Below are 23,615 nucleotides of genomic sequence, written 5' to 3'. Positions count from 1 at the left end.
TGGGGTCTTGCAAGACCCTTCATCTGATTAAACATGGCGGAGCTTCAGGAGGGAAGAGAAACAGAAAAGTCTCCCAAATATCTTTGCCAGATGTTAAGGCCAGACTTGTAGTTGGAAGTGAAAGTCCAAAATGAAGGCTGCAATCTTGCAGAATCATGTGAGTTATCAGGTTTCACATCAGTAAATTTAGATTCCATGGTTTTTCTCCACCTCTGTAGGTAAAGCATTGCCAGCCACTCAGCAACTTTCCCACTACTTTATGTCCCTAACTGGTTATCCTCAGTAATCATATCATATTTCATCTGGTGGAGGAAAAGATGCACAGGCCAAAATCCACAAGGGACTCATAGTAGAACTGTATACAGTCGTGCAAACTACAGAACTAGGAGAAGTTACTTCTTTGGTCAACAATGATCTAGATGTACTGAAGGCTGAGGTGTTATATTAAAAAAAAGAAATAAAATTTCCAAGGTCTGACCAGCACTTGCATAGGACTGTATTACTAGTGAGAAAGAGAGCTGAAAACAAATTGTTTACATAAACAGATACAGGGTGGAGTAGAGGGAAGATGGGTATGTCCAGGATGGGGAGCTATGAGGCAAAGATAGGAACAAGTATTTCCTTTTTCTTTGGAAGCTGGTGGAAACCCACTGCCAAGTTCTTTCCTGGCGGCTCTGTGTTCCTTGTGATGCTAGAAACAGTCTGCCTTCTTTTGTCTTGCAGAATAGTCTGCACAGAACTGCAGGAGGCAGGCAAGGACACAGGCTTCCCCTGCAGAGTTCGAGAAGCCAGCGTGGTAAGTGGTGTCTGACAGATAAGCATGAAAATATAGGAGAATTCTGGGTTCATTCTATACCGAGGCATAGGAGTGCTTCAAGAGATGATCTGACATTTGGGGGGGTGCCAAACTGAAGCCTGGTGAACTAGCCCACACACTGCCCCTAGCGCATATGATATACCAGAAAATGGCAAAACTGGGTGCTACTCCTGCACTTTCCTTTGCTCAACTTCCTCCCTGGCAAGGAGGACTTTGCCACTGCCCCGGAGCAGCCAAAGGAGGAGGAGCATGAGAAGAAACTGGGAGGGGGGGGAATAGGTGGGAGTTATTAATGTTAACGTCTGAGAGCCTGGATTGTGTGTGAGCTCACAATTATGCAGGGTACTGAGTCCTGTGCTGGTTAATTCACAAGGACACTCTGTAGGTCCCTTAGCACGAGCATCACAGCTGTGTTGCTGTTATGCCAGGACAGTGCCAGTGACCCTGTGTCTCCATGGGAGAAAGCGAATCTTCTATTCAGTACTGGCTGTTCCATGCCACAGCCACTACCTGGTTCACCGTTTTGAAGCAACCTGCACACAAATAAAATGTGAGGGGAAATTCAAGCCACGACTGCTCCCTAAGCTTTTGTAAATTCTCTTTGATCTCTCCCCTGACTCCTGGTTTGCTTACTGAATACAAATTCTGGCTTGTTGAAGGCTATATGTTTTTAAAGAAAGGCCCAGGTTAACCATCGCTTTGGGACATGAACAATTTTTTATGAATGGGGTCTACATGCAAATACTCAGAGCTTCAATGTGAGGAAAGTCAAATGCTCAGCATTCATGGTCCCCAGGCATTGACAAATGTAGCCATTCATCCTTTGTCAGGCTGCTGATCTTGGCTTGCTCTCTTGCTGCATTTCCAGCAACATGTTTCGCAACTCTTGCCAGGGCCCACTTGTTGATCAGCTCTCACCCTGCGCTCCTCAAGAAACGAACCTCTCATTTTTTTGTGAAGTTCAGCCCATTCTTTTTTTTTCTTTTTGCTGTTTGTGAGGGAGTTAATTGCATTTAGAGTTAGCTCTGGGTTAGTCCTGCACAAGTTGCAGCTTCTATTCAAGACCATTAAGGCTCAACCAGTGCCTACTATACTCAGGTCTACAGAAGATGGAGATCTGTCTGTGGTACAGGGGCACTTCCTGGGAGGATTTTCAATGTGGGATACAGGCAGCATGCAGACAGCCCCTCTAACAGCCATTGATTAAAACCTCTTGGAAGGAGCAACATCTGATTTTAATAGGCCTAGGATTCGCCTGGCCTCCAAAGAACCAATGCCAGTCCAAAGTGGTTCTCCTTCCTTCTGCCCAAAACAAAACTGAGCACAGCCTGTTAAAAGTCATGACAGCTGGGTTTGCCTCTTAAGGAAGCAGTACAAAACAAGGGGCGCTGTGCATTAGCTCCCTGATTACTGTGCTCAGAACCCTAGGATATACCTCACAAAAGCTCAGTAGAGGGTACCTCTTCCCAAAGGAAAAGGAATACATACTGTAGGTCAGAAAAATGTGTCTGAGTATAATGTAGGCTGAACTGCCTGTCACACTTCTCAGACATGGGAGCTGCTCCACAGCACCTGCTTCCATCAAAAAATAAGAGTTGCCACTTCACAAGTATCCCTGGGCCTAAATCTCTGAAACTCTGGGTGGGCCCTTGTGATGTTACAGAGGCAGCACTGATCAGAGTTGGATGGACAGGGTTTTGTTTTTCTTTTGCACTGGTACTGCCAGGTTCCTATACCAAGAAGATTCATGAGTTATAATGCTGGTGCTCCACTTCCTGCCTTGCTCCAGATGGCACAAAGGGCCAAATGTTGGTATGCCAAAAGCTGGTAGTAAGAAGACCCAAGAGAGCTGGTGGATACACATGGTAAGGCCCTTTATGCCATTTGAGGGAACACAGACATACCTTCATGCTGAGCCAATGGAGAGAAAATGGAGATGGGTGTCCAAGTGTCAGAGTATCCTGACATGTAAAAATCAAACTCATGTTTCTCTTGTGCTGCTTACCCTTAGAGTTGTCTCCCTAACTGGAGACACAGAGAAACATAGCAGTTGCCTGCGACTTCATGTCCTGAGACCTGGCAGCCCCAAGGAGAGGGGGAGGCACAACACAACAGGGGCAAAGGTGGTATCTGGTTATTACAATGGAGTATTTGGTGGAATATATGGCTTAAAACAGAGGCAAGATTTGGGACCAAGTGACTGAGTTGAAAAAGGAGGACAAGAATTCTACCTACACCAAGGGCAGCTGAATGCCCACCTTATGCTGCTGTACTGAACTGCAATAAACATGACCTCAGAGTCAGAGGCTGAAATCCTGTTGTGCAGTTACACAAACAGCATTGTGTTCAAATGTTGTGAGGGTTCAGTCTCTGCCTCCCTGTTTTTGCTCAATAAACCAGGCAATGTTTCTAATTCAAAAGCTTTCTTGTGTTTTATTTCTTTTTTCCAACAATAACTGTTCATTAACATTATGCTTAGATAACTTCTCAGGAGAGACCAACGGGTCCCTCAGGGGCAACCACAGTTCTGTTTCAAACGGGTTCAAACTTTTAGATTCCCAAGGTCCCAGGGTGTGAGGGGTAAGTTCCGGCAAATCTCTTTCCAACACATTGTCTATGAGTAAGGGTGAAGTTGCCTCATCTCCTTCATATTCCCAAAATGGTGATCCCTCTCCTTGACCACGGTCCGGGGGGTATCTCTTCCGGGGGGTATCTCTTACATTCTTCAGCTTCTCTGGCAACTGCCTCTCGTTCTTCTCTCAGCCGTCTCCGCCACTCCCTCGCCTTGGATTCTCCCGAGTATGAGGGTCGTTGGGGAAGTCCTTTATGCCGCCTGTAATTGGCCTCTTCCCTGGGGACTTTCACCTGTTCCCATAGTCCGGTCCAGGGATCCTGAACCCAGATCAGTTCCCAGCCCCCCGGTATATTGTCCTGGGCAGTATTTATATCCCCTAGACCCGCCTGAACTGTAGACCGGCCCCCTTCTCCCCTTCCCACCAAAACATTCTCTGTTTGCCTAGCCACACTTAACCCTTTCATACTTGATACCAACTCTTGGGTGTCTATGCTTTGATGTACCATCCAGGGCAGAGTCGGCGGTGGCGTGGTTTGTACTCCTCTATTGGCCTTAGGGAGAGATGGCACTCCAACGGGGGCCTCAGCCGCCTCGTCTCCTATATTACAGATGTGAATTGCAGTATGTTAAGAAATCTCTGTAGGCGTTATCTGTTGCATGCCAAGTGGTACAATGCTGTATGCTACAGGTAATGTTTATGAACATTTCTTAACTTACAGCGATACAATTTAAGGGCTTCCTCTCACTGGCCTCTGAAGCATAATAGTTCATGGTGTGCAGCCACAACATAGAAAAGAAATGAGCCAGTTTTGTCCTATTTTCTAGACTTTCCTGTTATTCCTGTGGCTTCTGCAGTGCTACCTGCATTGATGTGCATGCTTTGTGCACATGCTGTAGTTTGCTAAGAATCAAATGCTTGTCCCTGCCCTGCTGGTGGGAGGCTGAACAAGGAGGAGCAAGACTAAGACGCCATAAAAGGTAATGGCCCAGAACAGATATTAAAAGGTTCCTTAACACACTGATTGAAACAGCTGCTTTCATGAAGGAGTAGTAACCTGATCTATAAATTGTAGAGGGTGAGTAGCCAGAGCTTCATATTGCTCCCTGCTCAATCCCACTGTCACTGGTTTTTCCTAAGCAGTGAGTGTTTTTTTTCTTGATACCTTCAGCACTCCCAGTGCCTGTGATCAAAGTACATAAGGACTTAAACATCACTGCTGCCATTTTAATAATATATAAACAAACGTACACAAAATTGTGAAATGGGATCCTTGCCTTTTAAGCATGTATGAAGCAAAACAAAGTGAGCTTCCAGGTACCAGCAGAACTCTTCTTCATGAAAATATGGAATACATCTTTGCTTCATAGAGAGTTCTCTTAGAACCCAAAAACTCACTATGCTTGTGCTGTGTATGCAAAGTTTTTGCAATCCAATAAATGTAGTATTCCAGCTACAACTCTGTTTCTATGGATGCATCACATGGCTACTTTTTGCTGGTTGCTTTTATTATGGTTTAGCAGACATGGCTTCTCCCAAAGAATATTGGGAATAGTAGTTTGGTGAGAATGCTGATCATACAATTAAAGAACCTTCCTTCCTGGGTGACTTCAGAAGGTAGTGGAAGGGGATTCCTACTCAATACCTTCATGATTGGCCTAAGGTACTTACCTATCAAAGGTCTATCAAGTCACCCATGCCATCTAGCATTTACTGTACATGAAACTATGGAGGTGGGGAGCATTGGCATCTGATGTTTGGAGTCTTGGAACCACCAATATGTGGATGATACTCAATACTATCTCTGTTCCACTCTTTTTTATCTCATTCCAGAGTGGCCCTAGAGGTAATAATAAGCTGGAGGTGGGCTAAGAAAATAAAATGGAATCCACTTAAAATAGAGATGTTGTGGGTCCTAAGAGTTGATCCAAGAACTGGGGTTGAATAATTGTTCGATGAGATAACACCATCTCCCACTGGAAACTCAAGCTCATAGCCTGAAGATGCATTAGATCTGGCCTTACCCATGGGTGTAATCAAAAATATTTCTGTCTGGATCCAACTACTGCACCAGACAGACCCCTTTTCTGAAGAATGCAGAACTAACTATGCTAAAACATGCGTTAGTTACATTGCATCTGAAACACTGGAATGCGCTTAGCAGTGGACTGCACAAGAAAAGTATTTGGAAAACACTTCTGGTCCAGAATGCAGCAGCTCGATTGTTAAGAAGGTCACATGCAGAAAGCAGGAACTCCCTTGCTGAAATGGCAGCACTGCTTTTCTTATTGTTTCTGGGTACAATTCAAAATTCAGGTTATGATGCTTCAAGCCTGTTTCTTGAGGAGACCCTGCTTAGTTTCAGTTTGCAAATAAGCTGAGCTTTGAAATGTTTTTGTTCATTTGGGGTTTTTTTTTCACCACAGATTCCAGAAGCCCCTAGTCAGCATATTAACTACAGGATTTTTGAATGTGTAATAATTTAAAAATGAAACAAAATAATAACAATTCCCCTCAAAAAAAAAAACAACAACCCTAGAACAAAAACAAAACATTCAAAGCAAACTATCCCACAACCCCAAAGTTCTGCAACTATAACACCAAGTGCTCTTGGGAAGGCTTCAAAAACCATGGGTCTATCATATAAGAAAATGTCGAATCAGTGGTATGCAATGGCTACCAATTGCCGTTGTGTAGACCAGTGGTTCCCAGTGTTGGGTAACCCAAGTGTTCTCGGACAGCTTCTGAGAAGCTTTCAGCACCAGCTGTGCTGGCTGGGGTTTCTGGGAATTGCCGTCCAAGAACATCTCTTCTATCCTGCCTGAGAGCCCCACTCTCTCCATCTATGAATTGCCATTGCTAGAGGTAGCAAGGGAGAGGAAGCAGCAACATCGCCATTGTATTGAAATCTAGGTCTATGACTAGTTGTCATGCAGAATAGAAAGTAAAGAGAATCCAAAGTTGAGCAGAAAGCTTCTGCTATTTCAGGTTCCTATAGAAGCAACACAACTGGCTTGGAAAATCATATTCCGAAAGTGGGTGAGGGTTCTGCAAGGAACAAATTTTGAGGGTCACGCATTGCAAGAATCTTCTGCAGTTACAGTTCTTACTGCTTCAGCTGCTACTATAATCACCACATATTGCTGATGTCATTTCATATTGTCAGATAACCGAAAATAACTTACTACATGCAATAAAGCAACCTTTTGGATGTCTGGCAATAGAGAAAGGTAGCAAATACATTGAAGTAGATAAGAAAGTAGGCAAATAAATAAATATATAAATAAATAAATATTACATGTAATCGTATATAAGAAGCTGAAATGTCATTTTGCTTCTTTTGTCTTCTACCGTTTGACTGATAACATGGAAAAGCATTTAATACCTAATGGCATCTCATAGATAAAACCCAGTAGGAATTAGGATGTGATATCTGAGAGGTTATTAAATTTTATTGTTTGAAGCTCCCCAAAACCAGGCAGAAGGCACAAGGAAGTTTAAAATATTTTATTGTTGAAGCAAAATGTAAGTGCAGATTTTCATGCAAAATGCACCGCAAAGCATTTGAGTAACAAAATTGAAAGAAGTTACTCACTTCCAATGTTTACAAATATTAGTTTCAGCTATAGCCCTAAGTCAGAGTGTTACAGTCCTGGAACAAGTGGGCAAGACGCATAACTTAGAGGCACTTCCTCACTGCAGTGATCCATAAATGGACACAGAGTCCATAGGCTTTGACCAAGTCTTGCATGCCTATCAAAGACTATGCTGAATGCTGCCTTGGCTCAGAACATGTCTCACACTAACCTTTGTGCCCTTCTTGAGCAAGTCAGCTCCAGATCCCCAAAAGCACTTACCTTGACAGGTGAAGCATCTGATGTGGAAGTGATTGCTCTGGACACGCACCACCTCTCCTTTACAGGTATCTCCACAGCGATAGCACTGGATTATGGCAGGACGACCCCCAGGGTTGTAGGAGTTTTGTTGAAAAGGAACTGCTGGTGGGGAAAAAAAGGCACAGCTTGTTAATAATGAGGTATTCTCTAAGCCATTTTAGTAATATCCACCAGCTAATTTCCTTTCTCTGCCTAGCAGCCTTCCTCAACCTGGAGCTCTCTAGGTGTGTTGGACTAAAAAGCCCACCATCTATAGCAAGCATGGCAAGGTCTGTGTAACTAATCTGGACCAGGCTGAAGAGGAACTTTGCACAACACAAATATGGGGACTTACAAAGGTTTCCCAGTCAGAGATTACACCAGCGCAATTACACTCTTGGATCCCAGTCTACATCGCCCTTCTCCAAGTGTCTTCATAACAGAAGCACATTGTGAAGATACAAGTAAGAGGCTTTGGTTCCTTCACTCTTTCCCCCCTTTGAAAATATATTTCTTTGCGTAGATATTTCAGCTTATAATAGTATAGTATGGTTTTAGCATTAGTTGGTATTATCTTTCTCAATATTAGATTTGTGTTTTTCTGTAGTGGCTTTCAACACCTGGCCTGCCAGCTCATTTTAACTTTCAATCAATCAATCAATCAATCAATCAATCAACCAACCAACCAACCAACCAACCAACCAACCAACCAACCAACCAACCAACCAACCAACCAACCAACCAACCAACCAACCAACCAACCAACCAACCAACCAACCAACCAACCAGAATGACCAATAGCTTGACTTACTTTAAGGCAACGTCTTATGGATTCTTATATTGAAATGTCTCTGTATGGGGCATCTGGACAATTCCTGATTATATTCCCGGCACTTTCTATAAACGTGATCTAAGGTGTCTTGAAAAAGTGTCTCCCTATGACAGTGGGGAATTGCTTCAAGTGGAAGGCTAGAAAACTTGTAATTCTGTTTCATGTTGAATTTCAGCTCCCATAGCCATCGTGGCTGATGGTGAAGCAAGAATGGAGTTTTAGCTCATCAACATCTGGAGGTTCAAATGCTTCTCAGCCCTGAAGTAGACAACATTGGGCTGGATGGACCAACAAACTCACTAAGTATAAGGCAGCTTTTTAGAACAATATTTACTTATTCGAGCCTATTGTTTAAAACCCATTAGAAAATGCAACATGCATTGCATACAAAATGTCTCTGAATACCTATCTAAATAGTTGTTCATGCAGAAATTGAACATTCCACAAATAAACAGTGGGGTTATCTTCTCAGCAGCCAAACTATCCCCATATCTGTATTTTCATGAATAGACAAGTGTGCATAAAAACTACTGGTATTACCTGCTATTTAAAGCAAGCATCTTTCTCTCCCCCTCCCTCCTCCCCCCCTCTCTCATACACACACACACATAGAGCACTGCTGCTGCTTGGGAGAATAAAAACAAAAGTGAAGGATCAATACATTGTTCACAAGGGTTGGCGTTCCAAAATGATCTCGATATCTCAGGGGAATGCTCACAACAAAACCGAAGGTCAGATTTGTCAGAGTCAGTTTGACTAGATCCTGAGAATTCTCCAGGGAAACCTCAGATGCATGAGCCCTCTCAAAATAGGTAGAAAATTGCAGAAAGCCTCAGGAGAATTTATTTATTTATTTATTTATTTATTTATTTATTTATTTATTTATTTATTTATTTATTTATTTATTTATTTATTTATTTATTCATTCATTCATTCATTCATTCATTCATCCATCCATCCATCCATCCATCCATCCATCCATCCATCCATCCATCCATCCATCTATCTATCTATCTATCTATCTATCTATCTATCTATCTATCTATCTATCTATCTATCTATCTATCTATCTATCTATCTATCTATCTATCTATCTATCTATCTATCTATTTATTTATTTATTGAGAGAAGGCATTTCTAACCTGTTGGAATCCTTTCTTTACAAAGGAAAGCATTTTCCCTACAACTGTTTCTCTTTCCTTTAACAAAACTATGTAACCCAAAGACCATTAAGGGCCTGTCAAAATGGCCAAACCCCTCACAACTATAACTTCAGTGCCACACTATTATCCCGGGCCGGGACTCCAGGACTGCTGCACCACCAATATGATCTAACAGGAGCAGTGATGCCCACTCTCACCCAGCTGTGGCACTAGCAACAAAAGCCGCAGTGTGAGAGACAGAGGCAGAGCACAGGAACGGGCACTAGTCAGCCCCATCTGGCTCTACTGGTTATCCTTGAAAGGTCTTCAACAAAACCTGGGAGTCATCCTCTAATCCCACTTTCTGAGACAAGATTCATAAGACACCCTGTGACCTTAACAGGAAGTTGTCTTGAAAGGACATTCCCTGGACGGTTACTGCAGAGAATTCAATACTCAATAGTGCTCCATCTAGACCCCAAGAAAAATGTAATACTGTATGTTCAAAAGAAACCTCTAAAGCAGGAAAATTTTATTTTGGATTATCAATAATTTCATGGGCTTTAACCAATTTGTTCTGATGACATCATAACCTGCACATTTATTTATTTATTTATTTATTTATTTATTTATTTATTTATTTATTTATTTATTTATTTACTTTGTACACTCTTCCCCCCATTAGTGCTGAAGCACTACTCCGGGTAGTTTACAACAATAAACAAACCAAACCAAAATAAAACTAAAACTATTTAAAACCAAAACAACAACTAAACAATAAAACCAGACATGAACATTCCTAGAATAGCATGTGTGGGGGGGGGGAGGGCAGGGAAAAATTCCCATTCCCATACTATGAACAGTGCAATATACATACAGTACTACAGAATCTCTTGCTTGTGAAAAGATGTATGGATTTGTAGCATCATCAAAGAATCATGAAGTTCGAAGGGTCCTATGAGGTCACCAAGTCCAACCCCCTGCTCAGTTCAGGAATAAAAATCAAAGTATATCTGTCAGGTGGATGTCTAAGTTTCTCTGGAATGTCTCCAGTGTTGGAGCCCTCGCCACCTCTCCAGGTAATTGGGTCCATTGCCGTACTGCTCTAATAGTTAGGAAGTTTTTCCTGATTTTCAACTGAAATCTGGCTTCCTGTAACTTGAACCCATTGCTTGCATGGCCTGCACTCTGGGATGACTGAGAAGAGATCCTGTCCCTCCTCTGTATGACAGCCTTTCAAGTATTTGAAAAGTGCTATCATAACCCCCCTCAGTCTTCTTTTCTCAAGGCTTAACATGCCCAGTTTGTTCAGTATTTCGTCATAGGGCTTGGTTTCCAGCCCCCTGATCCTCCTTGTTGCTCTCCTCTGAACTTATTCCAATTTGTTGGCATCCTTCCTGAAGTGTGGTGTCCAGAACTTCAAGAAGGATGCTAACAGAAACAAACAATGTGCTTGGCTCAGGCATTTCTTCAGATCATCTCAGTGGCTTTGCATCTGCTTCTGCATCCATCACAAACGTCTCAACCTTTTCTCTGAAGCCCTGTAATGGAGTTGCTGCACCTTATCTGTCTGTCTTCTTTATCTCTTGACATGTTGATGCCTTTGCCCTTCATTCCTCTTCCTCCACCAAGTGCAGGGAATCCCGCTTCCTAATGACTCTACTGCCTTTATGATGGGAACTTCTTCTCAGAGCCAGGATACACTCGTGGTGGTGCTATGTCCCTCTCCCCCCCCCCCGACCCATCCTAGGAGCCTATATCTGCCCAAGAAGGATTTCCTCAATCCTTTTGTCCTCTTCACCCCCACCAGTGGTGAGTGTGCATGTGCGTGCGTGCACGTGTGTGCCTAAATGCATGTAACTATTCGTTTTCAAGTCCAGCTGTTGCTACCTTTGCATCCTCCATCTTCTTCCTATGTTGCCTCCCCATGATCAAAACGGAGGTTGTAAACTCCTTGGGGCAGGGACTTGTTTCCCTGTGAGTGTCTGCAAAGCCCTGCAATTATGTCACACTGTGAGAGAAAGATGGACTGACCAACTGATGGTACTGTACAAAGTGTTTTGTAACAAAATGAAATACTAACTGTTACTTTGGATAGGATTGCGGGTGATTAAAAAGCACAGTGGCAGCCCTTTTCCGCAGTGCCTGCCTGCCTCCTGCAATGAGAACAAAGAACTTGCCAGACGTTTGGATGGAAGCAGGCTTTGAGCTTTTTTGCAACAAAGGTGAAGGGCTGTTTGAGTCAAGGAATTAATCAGCATTTAAACAAACATATATATATTTTTTTAAAAAAACACTATGCTGGATGATTTATCCATCAATTATTATGAGTGTTGGGTCTCTAAGGGAAACTTCATGGTGTCCATAGCAACCTACCACCAAGCTAGTGAGCTCAGTCTGATAATGGGTGAGAACAAGCTGGATAAGGAAAGGTACGATGTGGAGGGGAAGGGGGAGCATGAACAGCATGGGCTGGAAATTTAAATTAAATATCAGAGGAGAGCCTATGTGGCTGTGATTCTTATTTCACCACAGAAATTGATGGGGTTTTTTTTTTTCCAAAGGAAATTTAAGTAAGGTCAAGATCCTCCCAACAGATCAGGCTTTCCTAATTATTAATCTGCTCAGCATTCAAGCAGTCTTTCCCAAGTTCAGGATTAACTCTGGGCTCCTGATGGAATCCCCTCCCCAATCTCACATGGCCTGCATTGTTTCTCTCTGTCTCTGAATGTTTTCCAGAAGCTTACTACTCTCTCTTGCCCCCTACACAGAAGCCTTACACATTGCATTACCCCTTTACAGAGGGACAGCTGATCAGGGCAAAGCTCATTATGCTGGAATAATCCAGTAATAATGTAAGCAGCATTAGGAAATTTATAGGCTGAGATGCAGCAATCAGAGAAAAGAAGGCAGAAGGGGGTGGGAAGGGCAGGAGAGAGAAAATGAGTGGAATGCCTTAATCTCACACTAGTTCACTCTTGCCTGAAGCAGAGACGGTGCTTAGTTAGCAAGAAATTAAAGCCAAGTCCACCTCATCATAGTTAATGCACCAGTGTACTTTCTGTAACAATACAAAGGGGTACAATCTCTCTGGTGCAATTCCAGCACCAGTGTACTTTCTGTAACAATATAAAGGGGTACAATCTCTCTGGTGCAATTCCAAAGACTCCATTCAAGGACAGTGTAAGGAATAGAGTTTGAGTCATTTCCAAGCCCTTGCTTAAGTTATTGCCATCCATATTGATGTAAAGCCAGAGTTATTATTTAGCAAAGGGAGAAATGCATCTCAGGTAGCAGATGCTGGGGAGCAGGACAGGAAGTGGGAGTGACAAGGAGGGCAGAATTGGGCTGGTTGGGTGCCGCATGCCTTGTACCCTATGAGATGGTCATTACAGATGTAAAACCCAAACAACATGTTAGTCTGGCTCTGGAGGTACCAGCCTTGTGGCTTCTCTTTGGAAAGGAAAGTGCTCCTTGTTCTGACCCACAATGGCCTAGAGCATTGTTTCCCAACCTGGGGGTTGTGCCAAGTTCTTTTAGTCTTTCCTCACAGGGCATGGTTTCCAGCTCCCCTGATCATCCTTGTTACCATCCTCTGAACTTGTTCCAATTTGTCAGCATGCTTCTTGAAGTGTGGTGTTCCAGAAATGGACACAATACTCAAGGTGAGGCCTAACCAGTGCTGAATAGAGGGAGACTAGCACCTTGCGGGATTTGCAAACTATACTTCTATTAATGCAGCTAAAAATAGCATTTGCCTTTTTTCTAACCACATCAGACTGCTGGCTCGTATTCAGCTTGTTATAGACAATGATTCCAAGATCCTTCTCTCTTGTAGTATTGCTGAGCCAGGTATCCCCCATCATGTAACTGTGTGTTTGGTTTCTCTTTCCGAGGTGCAGTACTTTGCATTTCTCTCTGTTGAATTTCATTCTGTTGTTTTCAGCTCAGTGCTCAAACCTATCCAGATGAGTTTGAATTTTGTTTCTGTCTTCCAAAGTATTAGCTATAACACCCAATTATGTGTCATCCACAAATTTGATTAGCATTCCCTCTATCCCCTGATCTGGGTCATTAACAAAAATGTTGACGAACACTGGGCCCAGGATTGAGCCTGGGGTACCCCACTTGTTACCTCCTCCCAGTTTGAGAAGGAGTCATTAATCATCACCCTCTGAGTATGATTCTGTAGCCAACTGTGTATCCACCTGACATTTGTTCTATCCAGCCCACTCCTAGTTGGCTTATTAATCAGAATATTATGGGGCACTTTTTCAAAAGCTTTGATATACTATGACTACAGCATTCCTTCTATCAATCAGGGATGACTTTGCCGCATTGAAAATGCCTTTTTATTCAAATGGCATGGGGTGGGAGTCATCAGTTTCTTGGTTATTATAAACGGGGGTGGCAACTTAAAAAATATTGGGAACCACTGGTTTAGAGCTACTTAGTGCATGTTTGTTTCTAGGGTACTGTGCATTTCTAGGCCATTTCCTAACAATGGCCGCCAGAGGAAGGCTGATGGAGATGCTTGCAACCTGGTGGGGTAGATTTTCTACACAGATGGCAAATGTCGTAGGACTACTTCTGCTTTGTTTTTGTGAATGGAACACAATGTATGCTCTTCTGGATGTTTCTACAGTCCTCTTGCCTTGCTCACAGAATTTTCCAGAGGCCTTAGACAACAAGACCATCAATTTGTAACCCTGCCAAGTTTCCCCACTCTTTTTTCCAACTTTTTCTTCTTACAAGAAAAATATTGTTGGTGGGGGGAGAGAGATTGAGAGAGAGTTGTTTCACACACAAGGCCTTTGGGTTGGTAGTGCTAGGAGCCTTTTTTTTTTTCTTCATTTGGAAGCACCCTTGGCCTTCAGTCTGGCCAAAATGTGAACTGCGAGTTTTCAGTTCCCCCATTCAAAAACTCAGCATGCTTGGTAGCGAGAGGGAAACGTCAAAAGGGCAGCAACATATTTTATCTTATCTGGCAGTAACACCACCGCCACCCCCTGCCATCTGAAGAAGCATTGCTTGGCATTGAATATGTTGGAAATCTTGCTTCTCCCACAGCTCAGCCGCAACAATAAATGATGTGAGGTTCCCCATTGGTGCCTCAGGCCTTGTCTGCCTCTTTGGCTTGCATTTTCCAAAGCTGTACAGAACATATAGAGCAATTATGGATTAAGGTAGTGGGGCACTCTTTTTCCTTGAGCCACATCTGACTCTACAAGAGCAGAACATGTGGCGAGCCAGGGCTTCTGAAGGAGTCAAGCTAAAACTTAAGATCTGCAGCTTATCATCACAATATTTTTGCCCCATGCACATCAGCAGATACCTTCCCAGTACACCCTGCAGCTCCTTTGTTCTACACTCTTTATCTCTTCTTTGCCAATACCTGCTGCGTTCCATCTTAAGCATGCCTGCAAATGATGGAGGGTCAATCTGTGTCAATGTAGGGCTGCTTGAGGTTAGCAAATTACTATGAATATGTCAGAGGTGGCCACACATCCTTTTAATTTTTAACACAGAACGGTCTACTATTTGCATCAATATATGTACATTAGCAATAGTATTTTATCAAATTGGTTTCCTTCCTCCCTCCCTCCCTCCCTCCCTCCCTCTAAATGGCTACTCTGGAATTTTATTTTTACTTTTTTTCCAGATTATCTTCAGCCAGAAAGGGACAAGCTCTGATATTATAAATGTTTTATAAATGGGGGTGGGGGGGGGAGAACCACACGCAGATACAGTATTACAAATAACTGCTTTTGGCACGTGTTCAGATGGTGCAGTGTACAATAGCCTGAGGCTCTATCTTTTGCAATGTCCATTTGCCTGCAGTTGCAGGAGTCCATACAGGAGTTCATACTGTGTCTTATTGCATTTAACAGTAAAAATTACTTCAAATGGCATGACGAGACCGACATTGATGCACCACAAAGCTGGCAATGGGAGGATAAGACAGAGGGTGTGTGTGTGTGTGTGTGTGTGTGTGTGTGTGTGTGTGTGTGTGTGTGTGTGTGTGTGTGTGTGTGTGTGTGTGTGTGTGTGTGTGTGTGTGTGTGTGTGTGTGTGTGTGTGTGTGTGTGTGTGTGTGTGTGTGTGTGTGTGTGTGTGTGTGTGTGTGTGAGAGAGAGAGAGAGAGAGAGAGAGAGAGAGAGAGAGAGTGAACTCAGGTCCATTATGTCATTTGCAAATCACACATGCACAAATCTTCATGCTGATCCAGTGACCAGTTGGGAATGGATGGAGACAGCTGCCAAGCCTTGGAAGCTGCCCCTTTTCTCTCTCACGAATCAAACCATCTCCTCCTGTAGTAGTGATCGCCCTGAGGTGTGACAGTTTGCCTGGAGACCTGGAGAAGCATAGCCACTCCCTAAGACTTCAGGAAGCACTTTAAAGACCCGTTGATCCTGTCCAGCCTATCTTGAAGCAACCTTAAGGTGCAGAGCTGTGAACCATTGGGGATAATACTCCAGAATGCCAGAAGCAGTAAGTTTGTATTCTGAAATAGAAGAAACACCTAATTTCACTTTGCATGTTTGCTCACCTAAAAACATGATGGCTGCCTTAAATCGCTAAAGTGTAAATGCTACACTTGAGGGTCTCCTAAATGTTTCACACTAAAGCCTTTACAAACTTTAAAAGCAGTAGGCACAAGGGGTTGTCACAAACAGAGTTCTATAGACATGCTTCTTGATGTGATGAAAGTGGAGCCTGAGTGCCTTATTCAACAAGTCAACTGGTGCAAAAATGTGATTTAGAGGAGAAAAAGCAGAAACTAATTTAAAATAGGAATGAGATTATGCTGAACAGTGGCTGAAATCCACATAGTGTAGTAAATGGAACCAGAGTAGGCCCATTGAATTAGTACAAATTTGGTGAGTCAAACCCTTTGTAAGTTCCATTGATTCAATGGGCTTACTCTGTTTGCTACTTACTACACTAAGCAAGAGTATTTCGGTCACTGACTTAAAACAGACCACCCCATTGAATAGTATGGGGGTTCTATGAGTGGAAATGACATCGTCCAGCTGGATTGTCTCCTAGGTCAGGGCCACTTGACAGGAAATGAATGCAATCTAGGCAGTGGCACGTAAGTTGCAGTAGGCTGAAGACCAAGTGAAGCAACTTGGAGCAGGAGGTATAGGGAGGAAACAAAACCCACTTTAGATAGTAAACTACTTGGGGAAGATCATTTACCCTTGAAAACAGTTTAAGAATCCATCACAAATTAGTCACGGCTCATTTTCTGTGCACCACCCACTCACAGGACCAGCCCAAGGCACTTTCTTCCCAAGGCCAAAGAGGAAATATTGGCCTCTTTCATTTTCTGTTTGGAAACTAGCTGGCTTGGCAGCTAAACGTGACATGAACACTAAGAGCAAGATAGAGTCTTCCACCACACCAGAGGCTGGCAGACCAGATTAGGAGGCAGAAAACAAAGTGGAAAGCATACACATTTTTGTCCTCTGAAAGGAAAAAGGCCAGGGAGGTTCAGGTGAAAGATCTGGAAAGCAGAGAGTGCTGCTTTGCCAGCATCTATCATCTGAGGTGGCTACTTCACTCTGCCTAATGACAGGGCTGGCCCTGCCTTCCTATATTTCAGCCTCGTCCTCACCACATTGTTCCCAAGGCAGGCGTGGGTGAGAAAGCTACAGATTATGATCAGCAATACATAATTGTTAAACCCACCTCTGCAAGCACCCTACTTTATCATTCCATCCCTTGGTGACATGTTGGCATCTCTGAGTTATCTGCTCTCACTGGGTTATAGAACAGGTTGGTCTAATTAACTACCTGTAATTAATTTTTGTGAAGTGCTTTGAGAAGGCACAGGTGAATAATATGATAGGAATGCAAAACAATCCCTGACAGCATTGCCATCACCTATGCTACACACGTCAGTTTGCCTTGCAATCTGGCTGAAAGAGGAAAGACGCTGTTATGCTTCATTGGGTGGGGCCTGAACCGAAGATGTGAGGATCATAGCTTGGAAGTTAGTTACTGTATAATACTAACGCCCCAAGTGTTCATTGTAGTTATAGTTACAAGTTCTTAAAAGTAATTCTTTACTGTTACTCAAATGTAACATAATAATAGTCTTTTAGTTACATTTTCTGACCATATGCATTTTTCCTAAGCCACTGGTGTATGGTATAAAACACATTTTCCCATCCAGGTACCTACCACTACACATTAGATCATGGGATATTATCCCCCACCATTTTGTGAGGCCATATATTCACAACTATGAAAGCAACCACAAACTTCCAGTTAAATCACAAAAAGACTGAATGGACCCAGTCTTTTTGGATGAATAGCCAATATCCCATGTCCAGAACTCTCTGCTCCTTTTTTTCAATTGTTCTGCTACCTGTTGTCTTTTTTTTCTTCTTCTTTTGCATACAGCGGTGCCTCGACTTACAAACTTAAACCGTTCTGGAATGGTGTTCGTAAGTCAAAATGCTCGTAAGTCGAAGCACCATATCCCATTGAAATGCATGGGAACGGGAGTAATCCGTTCCAGCATTTCAATAAAATAAAATAAAATAAAGCACACAGAAAGCGCTGGGGCTTTTAAAAAAACAACCAAAAATAAACAGAGCAAGCCCCTAAGGCTGCAAAATAAAAAATCACCAAAAACAAACAACACAGCACAGAAACATAACCCTCCTCAGCCGAAAACCATTCAAAACCCACCCAGAAGTTTCTAAAAAGCAAAAAGCAGCACCTTACCAGGCAAACGGAAGCGTCCTCTCATGGCACTCACTCGCCAGCGGCGTAGGGCAACCGAGGCAGCGGCGGCCCTTACTCATGAGTAGACCCATAGCAGGGATGGGCAGGGAGCGCACCGGCTTCCTGCGCCCGACGGTGATCCAGAGTCGCTCCCGCCTTGGCTTCCTCCTCCTGCGACGCAGGAGTAAAAAAGTTCCCTGACCCCCTGCTCTAACCGTTGGGGCGAAAGAGCTACAAAGAAGCAGCCTCTTTGCTACCAACAGTTTGAATTTCCCGCCTTTTTCCCTGGCCTTTTTCTGTTCTTACATCGAAGCTCCGCTCACAAGTCGAAGCAAAATTTTGCGAGCAGAGCTGTTCGTAAGTTAAAATGTTCATAGGTAGAGGCATTCATAAGTTGAGGCACTACTGTATTACATAAAAAGTTTTTTTTTTCATTCATTGCTGGGTGTACCTTGAAAATAGAGATCAAGACATATGTATACAGTGAGGCAGAACATAGGTGCCTCTTCCCTCCTACTCATTTACAGCACTAATAACATAACATTAATTTCTTTTATAATTTTTTCAGATTTTCCATTCTAGTGTGAGATAGATCAGCTGGGAGTTAACTGAACAAATTTTGTACTATTCTGATGAACCATTTCAATGCTATGTTGGCTGTACTTTTTTAAAAAAGGACTTTCAATTAAAAACCACATGCAAAATTATGCTTCCAAAAACGGTAGTTTTAGCTGTAATTATTGCAGTAATCATAAGCAAAAAAGAGAGTTTTGTATGGTATTGAAACACTGCTAAACCATTTCAGCCCTATCTCTGTTTAATTTTTTTAAAATTATGTTGAATCAAGAACTGTATGAAATGGACACATGAAATACACATACAATAATGATAATAAAAAGATCTGGTAAATCCATGCCTCCCAAAACTGGTTTTAAGCCAAATGGTTGCTCCATTCCACAATGTAAATAAGTTTGGGGATATACTGCTATACCACAAAACTATTTTGGCACTATAAAAATGATTTGAAAAAGATGTTGAATCAAATAGCAATGGAAGCACAAAATACATGTAAGACAAAAACCATTTGGGTAAATCCATGTCTTTCAAACCTTCAGTTTATATATTCTTATGCATCAGAGCAGGCAGCAGATAGGAAGGAACAAGGTGTAAAAGGGCAGAGAAAACAAGGGTGATATTGGTAGTGGAGGATGACAGGTAGGGACGAGCATGCCTGAAAGAGAAATGTTGCTAAAATCACCCACTGTGTGGATAGCTGAAAAGCAGGATGCTGGGCTAAAAGAGACATTGGATGTATAAATTATATAAGCATTATGATCTGTGACTATACTGTATGGGAAATATGTATCCCTGCAGAATAATCACCCTGTCTGATTGTACCTCCAGTTAGGTAACTACAATACAGCCAGAGTAGTGGGGGGGGGGGAAGAGTAAAAAAATCCCATCCATTATTTTACTGCCCTCCCTGCTTCTGCATTCCGGTTTTGAGGTTGCAAGAAAAGGAAGGAGTTCCATGAATTTTTGAAAAACCAAAATCTGCAAACTGATGCACATTTGCTAAGAAACCAGTCCTATTGTGTTCTTATTCCTATGATTCCTATTCCAGACATTTTATCCTATTATTCAGTAAACCTATCTATTTTTCAGTACAATACATATTTTTGAAGATATGTTGAAGGAGAGAGACGGGGGTTGGAAGACACTTAAAATGCAATCCTGTACCCACTTACCTGAGAGTAAACCACCTTCTATAGAGTGGGATTTACTTCTGAGTAGATATGCATAAGCCAGTGCTCTTAGATTTTTTTTCTTAAATCATAGAAATTGAGCTTGTTACATAAATTACTGCATGAGGCTCAACCCTTCTTAAGTATTTATGATAGTTGCAATGCTTCCTCTGCTTAGCTGGGAGAAAACACCATTCAATTCAGTGGCCAAAATCCTATTACAAAACACTGCATGAATAAGGCAGATCAGCCAAGCAGTTTGGGCAATTTTCTCACCATCTATCACATGGAAACAAGGACAGAACTAAGTGAGCAACTGCGATGTGTTCAAATGTGAAACAGAGAACTGACACAATTGTACACACCAGTTCAGTTATTTCTGGTTAGCTTTGTGCGAACCAATTAGGATCTAGGCCAGTGGGATTTACTTCTGAGTAGAAATATAAAGGCTTGTTTAAATCTCCACTACATCCATATGGATCTAGTTTTAAAAGCAAGGGAGCATTCCCATCACCTTTCAATAAATTAGATATGAGCAAAACAATTGCTAATGGTAAATCCTAACCCTTCCTCTTCTCAAACAGAATAAAGGCACATTTCTGGGGGAAAGGGCCCCATCGGCTACTGGTTCTTAACCTTGGGTTACTCAGGAGTTTTGGACTGCAACTCCCAGAAGCCTTCACCACCAGCTGTCCTGACTGGGATTTCTGGGAGTTGCAGTTCAAAAGCATCCGAGTAACAAAGGTTAAGAACCACTGGGCTAGAGGATCCGGCCAGGGGGACTGGATCGTAGGAAGAAAAAGTGACTTGCCAAGCATCTCAGACATATTGGATGGAGTGAATATAGCCTTCAAGTCGCAGACCTGATACAGTAGAAAATTCTGAGACATTTTTCTCACTCACTCAAAGATTCCTGTGGAGTACCAAAGGCAGTACCAGGATGGAACACACAGGTCAGGCAACCGGCTTAGGAGGGAAAGGTAAGTGAGTCTACCTGCAAATCTTTGCTTCTCCACCTCTGCATCCTTCAGCAAAGGGATGAAGTTGGGTGTGGTGGAGACAGCAGCAGGGGGAACTCTGCAGGCATTGTTGCCCTTTCTCAGGTCTTTCTTCAGCATGAATTAGTAACATAATTAGGGGCACCAGTTTCAGTTCCAACTTGCTTCCAACAATCTGCAGTTTAAATTTAAATAAAATTTTCTTTGAATTCCTCTCCAGTTATCCAGAAACCTAACAAAACTGGATAATTTTTTTATTAATCTCTGGTTACATTGTATCCATACTGCAACGTGGTTATTCTTTAGTTTGGAGGAAGAAAGGAACTAATCAGAAGTAACTAATTACTTGCATTTTTAAGCTCTGTTAAAGATGTCAGCACAATTATCTACAGCAGAGGTAACTGTATTCCTTATGTGATAGAAAGCATAGCAGTGCATTTTAATGCATGCACCGGAAGCCTGTATTTCAGCAATGAACAGGAAACATAACAGTACACAAATAACCGTGAAACCAGCAACTGCTAGGTGGGATCTGATTCATGCATTCTTTCCATTTCCCTACTGCTCCTCCTCTTGCTTCCATGTGATGATAGGAGCAAAGGAATGATTCATCACATTAATTTTTGCAGATTTCCTGGAGTAATTGGCCTGTAAATCATCTTCTCAGAAAAATCCACACAGTAGTGGCAGTTGCCAGACTACAGAATACCCTGAATGTTGTGTTTAACAGGAGAACAGAATGGCTGCTATAGGTTGGTAGAGTTTTGGTTTTGGAGATGCAGCACAGGACAGCTAGCTCTGGCGTAGCCCCCAGCTAGGTGGGGCTTCAGTGAAATCAGAAGGAAAATCTGGCCTTTGTGAGGGGGTCCTGAAGGGTCTGGTATCAGGCTGTCCCCATGCCTTCCACCTTTATCATCTCACAGGTGATTTCACATGGAAGGAACCATCCTCACTGAAATCTCCAGTGGAGGCGGAGGAAGAGAAGATGGCAGAAAGGACTGGGCCAGAAGGTGCAGAAAGGGTGAAATCCAGGTGGGAGAATCAGGGTGCAAAAGATCTAGAAGAGAGGATGGAGATCCAGAAGTTATAAAAGGGAAAAGAGAAGGCAGTAGGGATGAGTCAAGGAAGAGGAGGCCAGGGCGGAAGAAGAGGAAAAAGGAGAAACTTGAGTGGATGCACATAAGGAAGTGCTGTAGGTGTCAAGTCTTAGTTGGCCAAGGGATGCTATTGCACAAACGAGATGTCAACACCCACCCATGGAATCAGCCCACACTCCTACGCTATTGTGATGATGGAGGTGGCAGAGACAATTTAATTACCTCTGGTGATTGGAGGCCAAGATATAAGCCATTTAACGTGTGACTACCTCTCCCCATGGCAAAGAAAAGAGATGAGGGCAATTCTGAGTCACTAAGGACATGTACAGGAAGAGTGAACTAACTACTCCCCATCTTTGTACTCGAGGACTGCCCTAGAGTGCACTAATAGGAGCAAACTATTTGAAGGTTCAAATGGTTGGAATCATTTGTAGCTGTTTCCTTGATCTGTTCAGAAAAGTTAAATTACAAAAGAAACATTAACTCTAATCATTATGCCTGGTCCAGTGGATCCCTTTGTTACCCTCCTCCCCACTGAGGACCTGGCGGCATGTACAACATGACTGTCAAAAATGCAACTCAAACAACGTAGTTATTGTCAAAACCAGGGAAATTACAAACAGTTAATGCTGAATAGCTTCTTCAATCAAATGATAACTTCCTTAAGTATGCCTTATTTAAGCACCCAGCCAACACGACCACCTTAAAACTATTTATTGCTTGAGGCAGAGGGCAAGATCCACCCCCTTGATGTCCTGATTCTACATGTAGAAGCCATCCAGACTGGCATCTCAATTTTATTTCAGCTAGAGCAACTATCATCCAAATGTGCAGGTTGTTTCAAACTTACTCTTGAGGTACTTTTATATCTCCCACCAACATGCCATAGGAGGTTCCCCAGAAATATCAATGTAGGCTGATGAACTTGCTTACAACCTGTAATTAGTGGCTACCCTCTCAGCAAAAGAAGGATTAACTAGGTCAGTGCTCCTCATTTAGCAGTCTGAGCCTCAAAGCAATAAGAGAGGCCCAACTACAACATTTATATAACTAATCACTTAAATGAAATCCAGCTTCACTTGATGTGTAGATGTCTCCCTATTCATGTAAATACTTCTTTTGTTGCTCCTTTGCTTACTTAGTAAATGCTCTTTGACAGCAAAACAAAAGTAACAAAGGCTGTGCATATCTGAACACATGCTTGCACACAGAGAGAAATTAACATATATTTTAGAGATCTGGAGTCTATATATATTAATGACACACCACATTGATCTGGAGTCTACTTTTATTGTACTGTACACGGGCTTTCTTGTCTTTTGTGGTTTGTGCATCTATTGTGAAATAGCCTATGACTATGTATTTACTTAAATGTTGATTGACCTGAAAAATGTATAGAAGATAGCATGTGTGTGCTTACTTAGGATGGATTAAGAAATTACAACAGCTGTTAGTATAACCAGTTGCTCTGATCCTATAATGGGGACTTAGTCATGACTTGGTAAATAGACTGACATAGGACAATCTACAGCCAATTCATGATAAACCATTAAATGAGATGCAATTTTCCTGGCTAACTAAGGTCAAATAGATTCTGAATACAACTAGTGACAAAGGAGAATTAATTCAATAGTCATTAAAACACACAGACACATACCAAAACACACAAGGGGAGAAAACAGAAGAAAGAACGGGGAAAGGGGGAAACTAATTTTATTGTTTCTTTGTTTCTTTATTCTTTCCACTCTAGTCCTCCCACCTTGCCTTCACGGAGCCATTGCTTGTTAGGACTTTTTC

At 42.4% G+C, this 23,615-nt stretch overlaps 1 protein-coding gene across 17 annotated transcripts in view; it reads right to left on the bottom strand.

Annotated features, from left to right (window-relative positions):
* ABLIM3 (actin binding LIM protein family member 3) overlaps positions 1-23,615 on the bottom strand; it is a 161,413-nt gene that overhangs the window by 70,189 nt on the left and 67,609 nt on the right. For 10 of the 17 annotated variants that reach the window (XM_078385794.1, XM_078385796.1, XM_078385800.1 and 7 more), the window contains one exon: positions 7,248-7,388. In XM_078385794.1, coding sequence (XP_078241920.1) covers positions 7,248-7,388 — 141 coding nt within the window. The remainder of the gene's footprint in view (positions 1-7,247; positions 7,389-23,615) is intronic. The other 7 variants (XM_078385795.1, XM_078385797.1, XM_078385801.1 and 4 more) reach the window with 1 other exon arrangement.

This window comes from Pogona vitticeps, chromosome 2 (genome assembly GCF_051106095.1).
Source record: "Pogona vitticeps strain Pit_001003342236 chromosome 2, PviZW2.1, whole genome shotgun sequence".
Lineage (NCBI taxonomy): Eukaryota > Metazoa > Chordata > Lepidosauria > Squamata > Agamidae > Pogona > Pogona vitticeps.
Note: the sequence above shows the minus strand (reverse complement) of the source record. Positions and strands in the feature narration are given on the sequence as shown.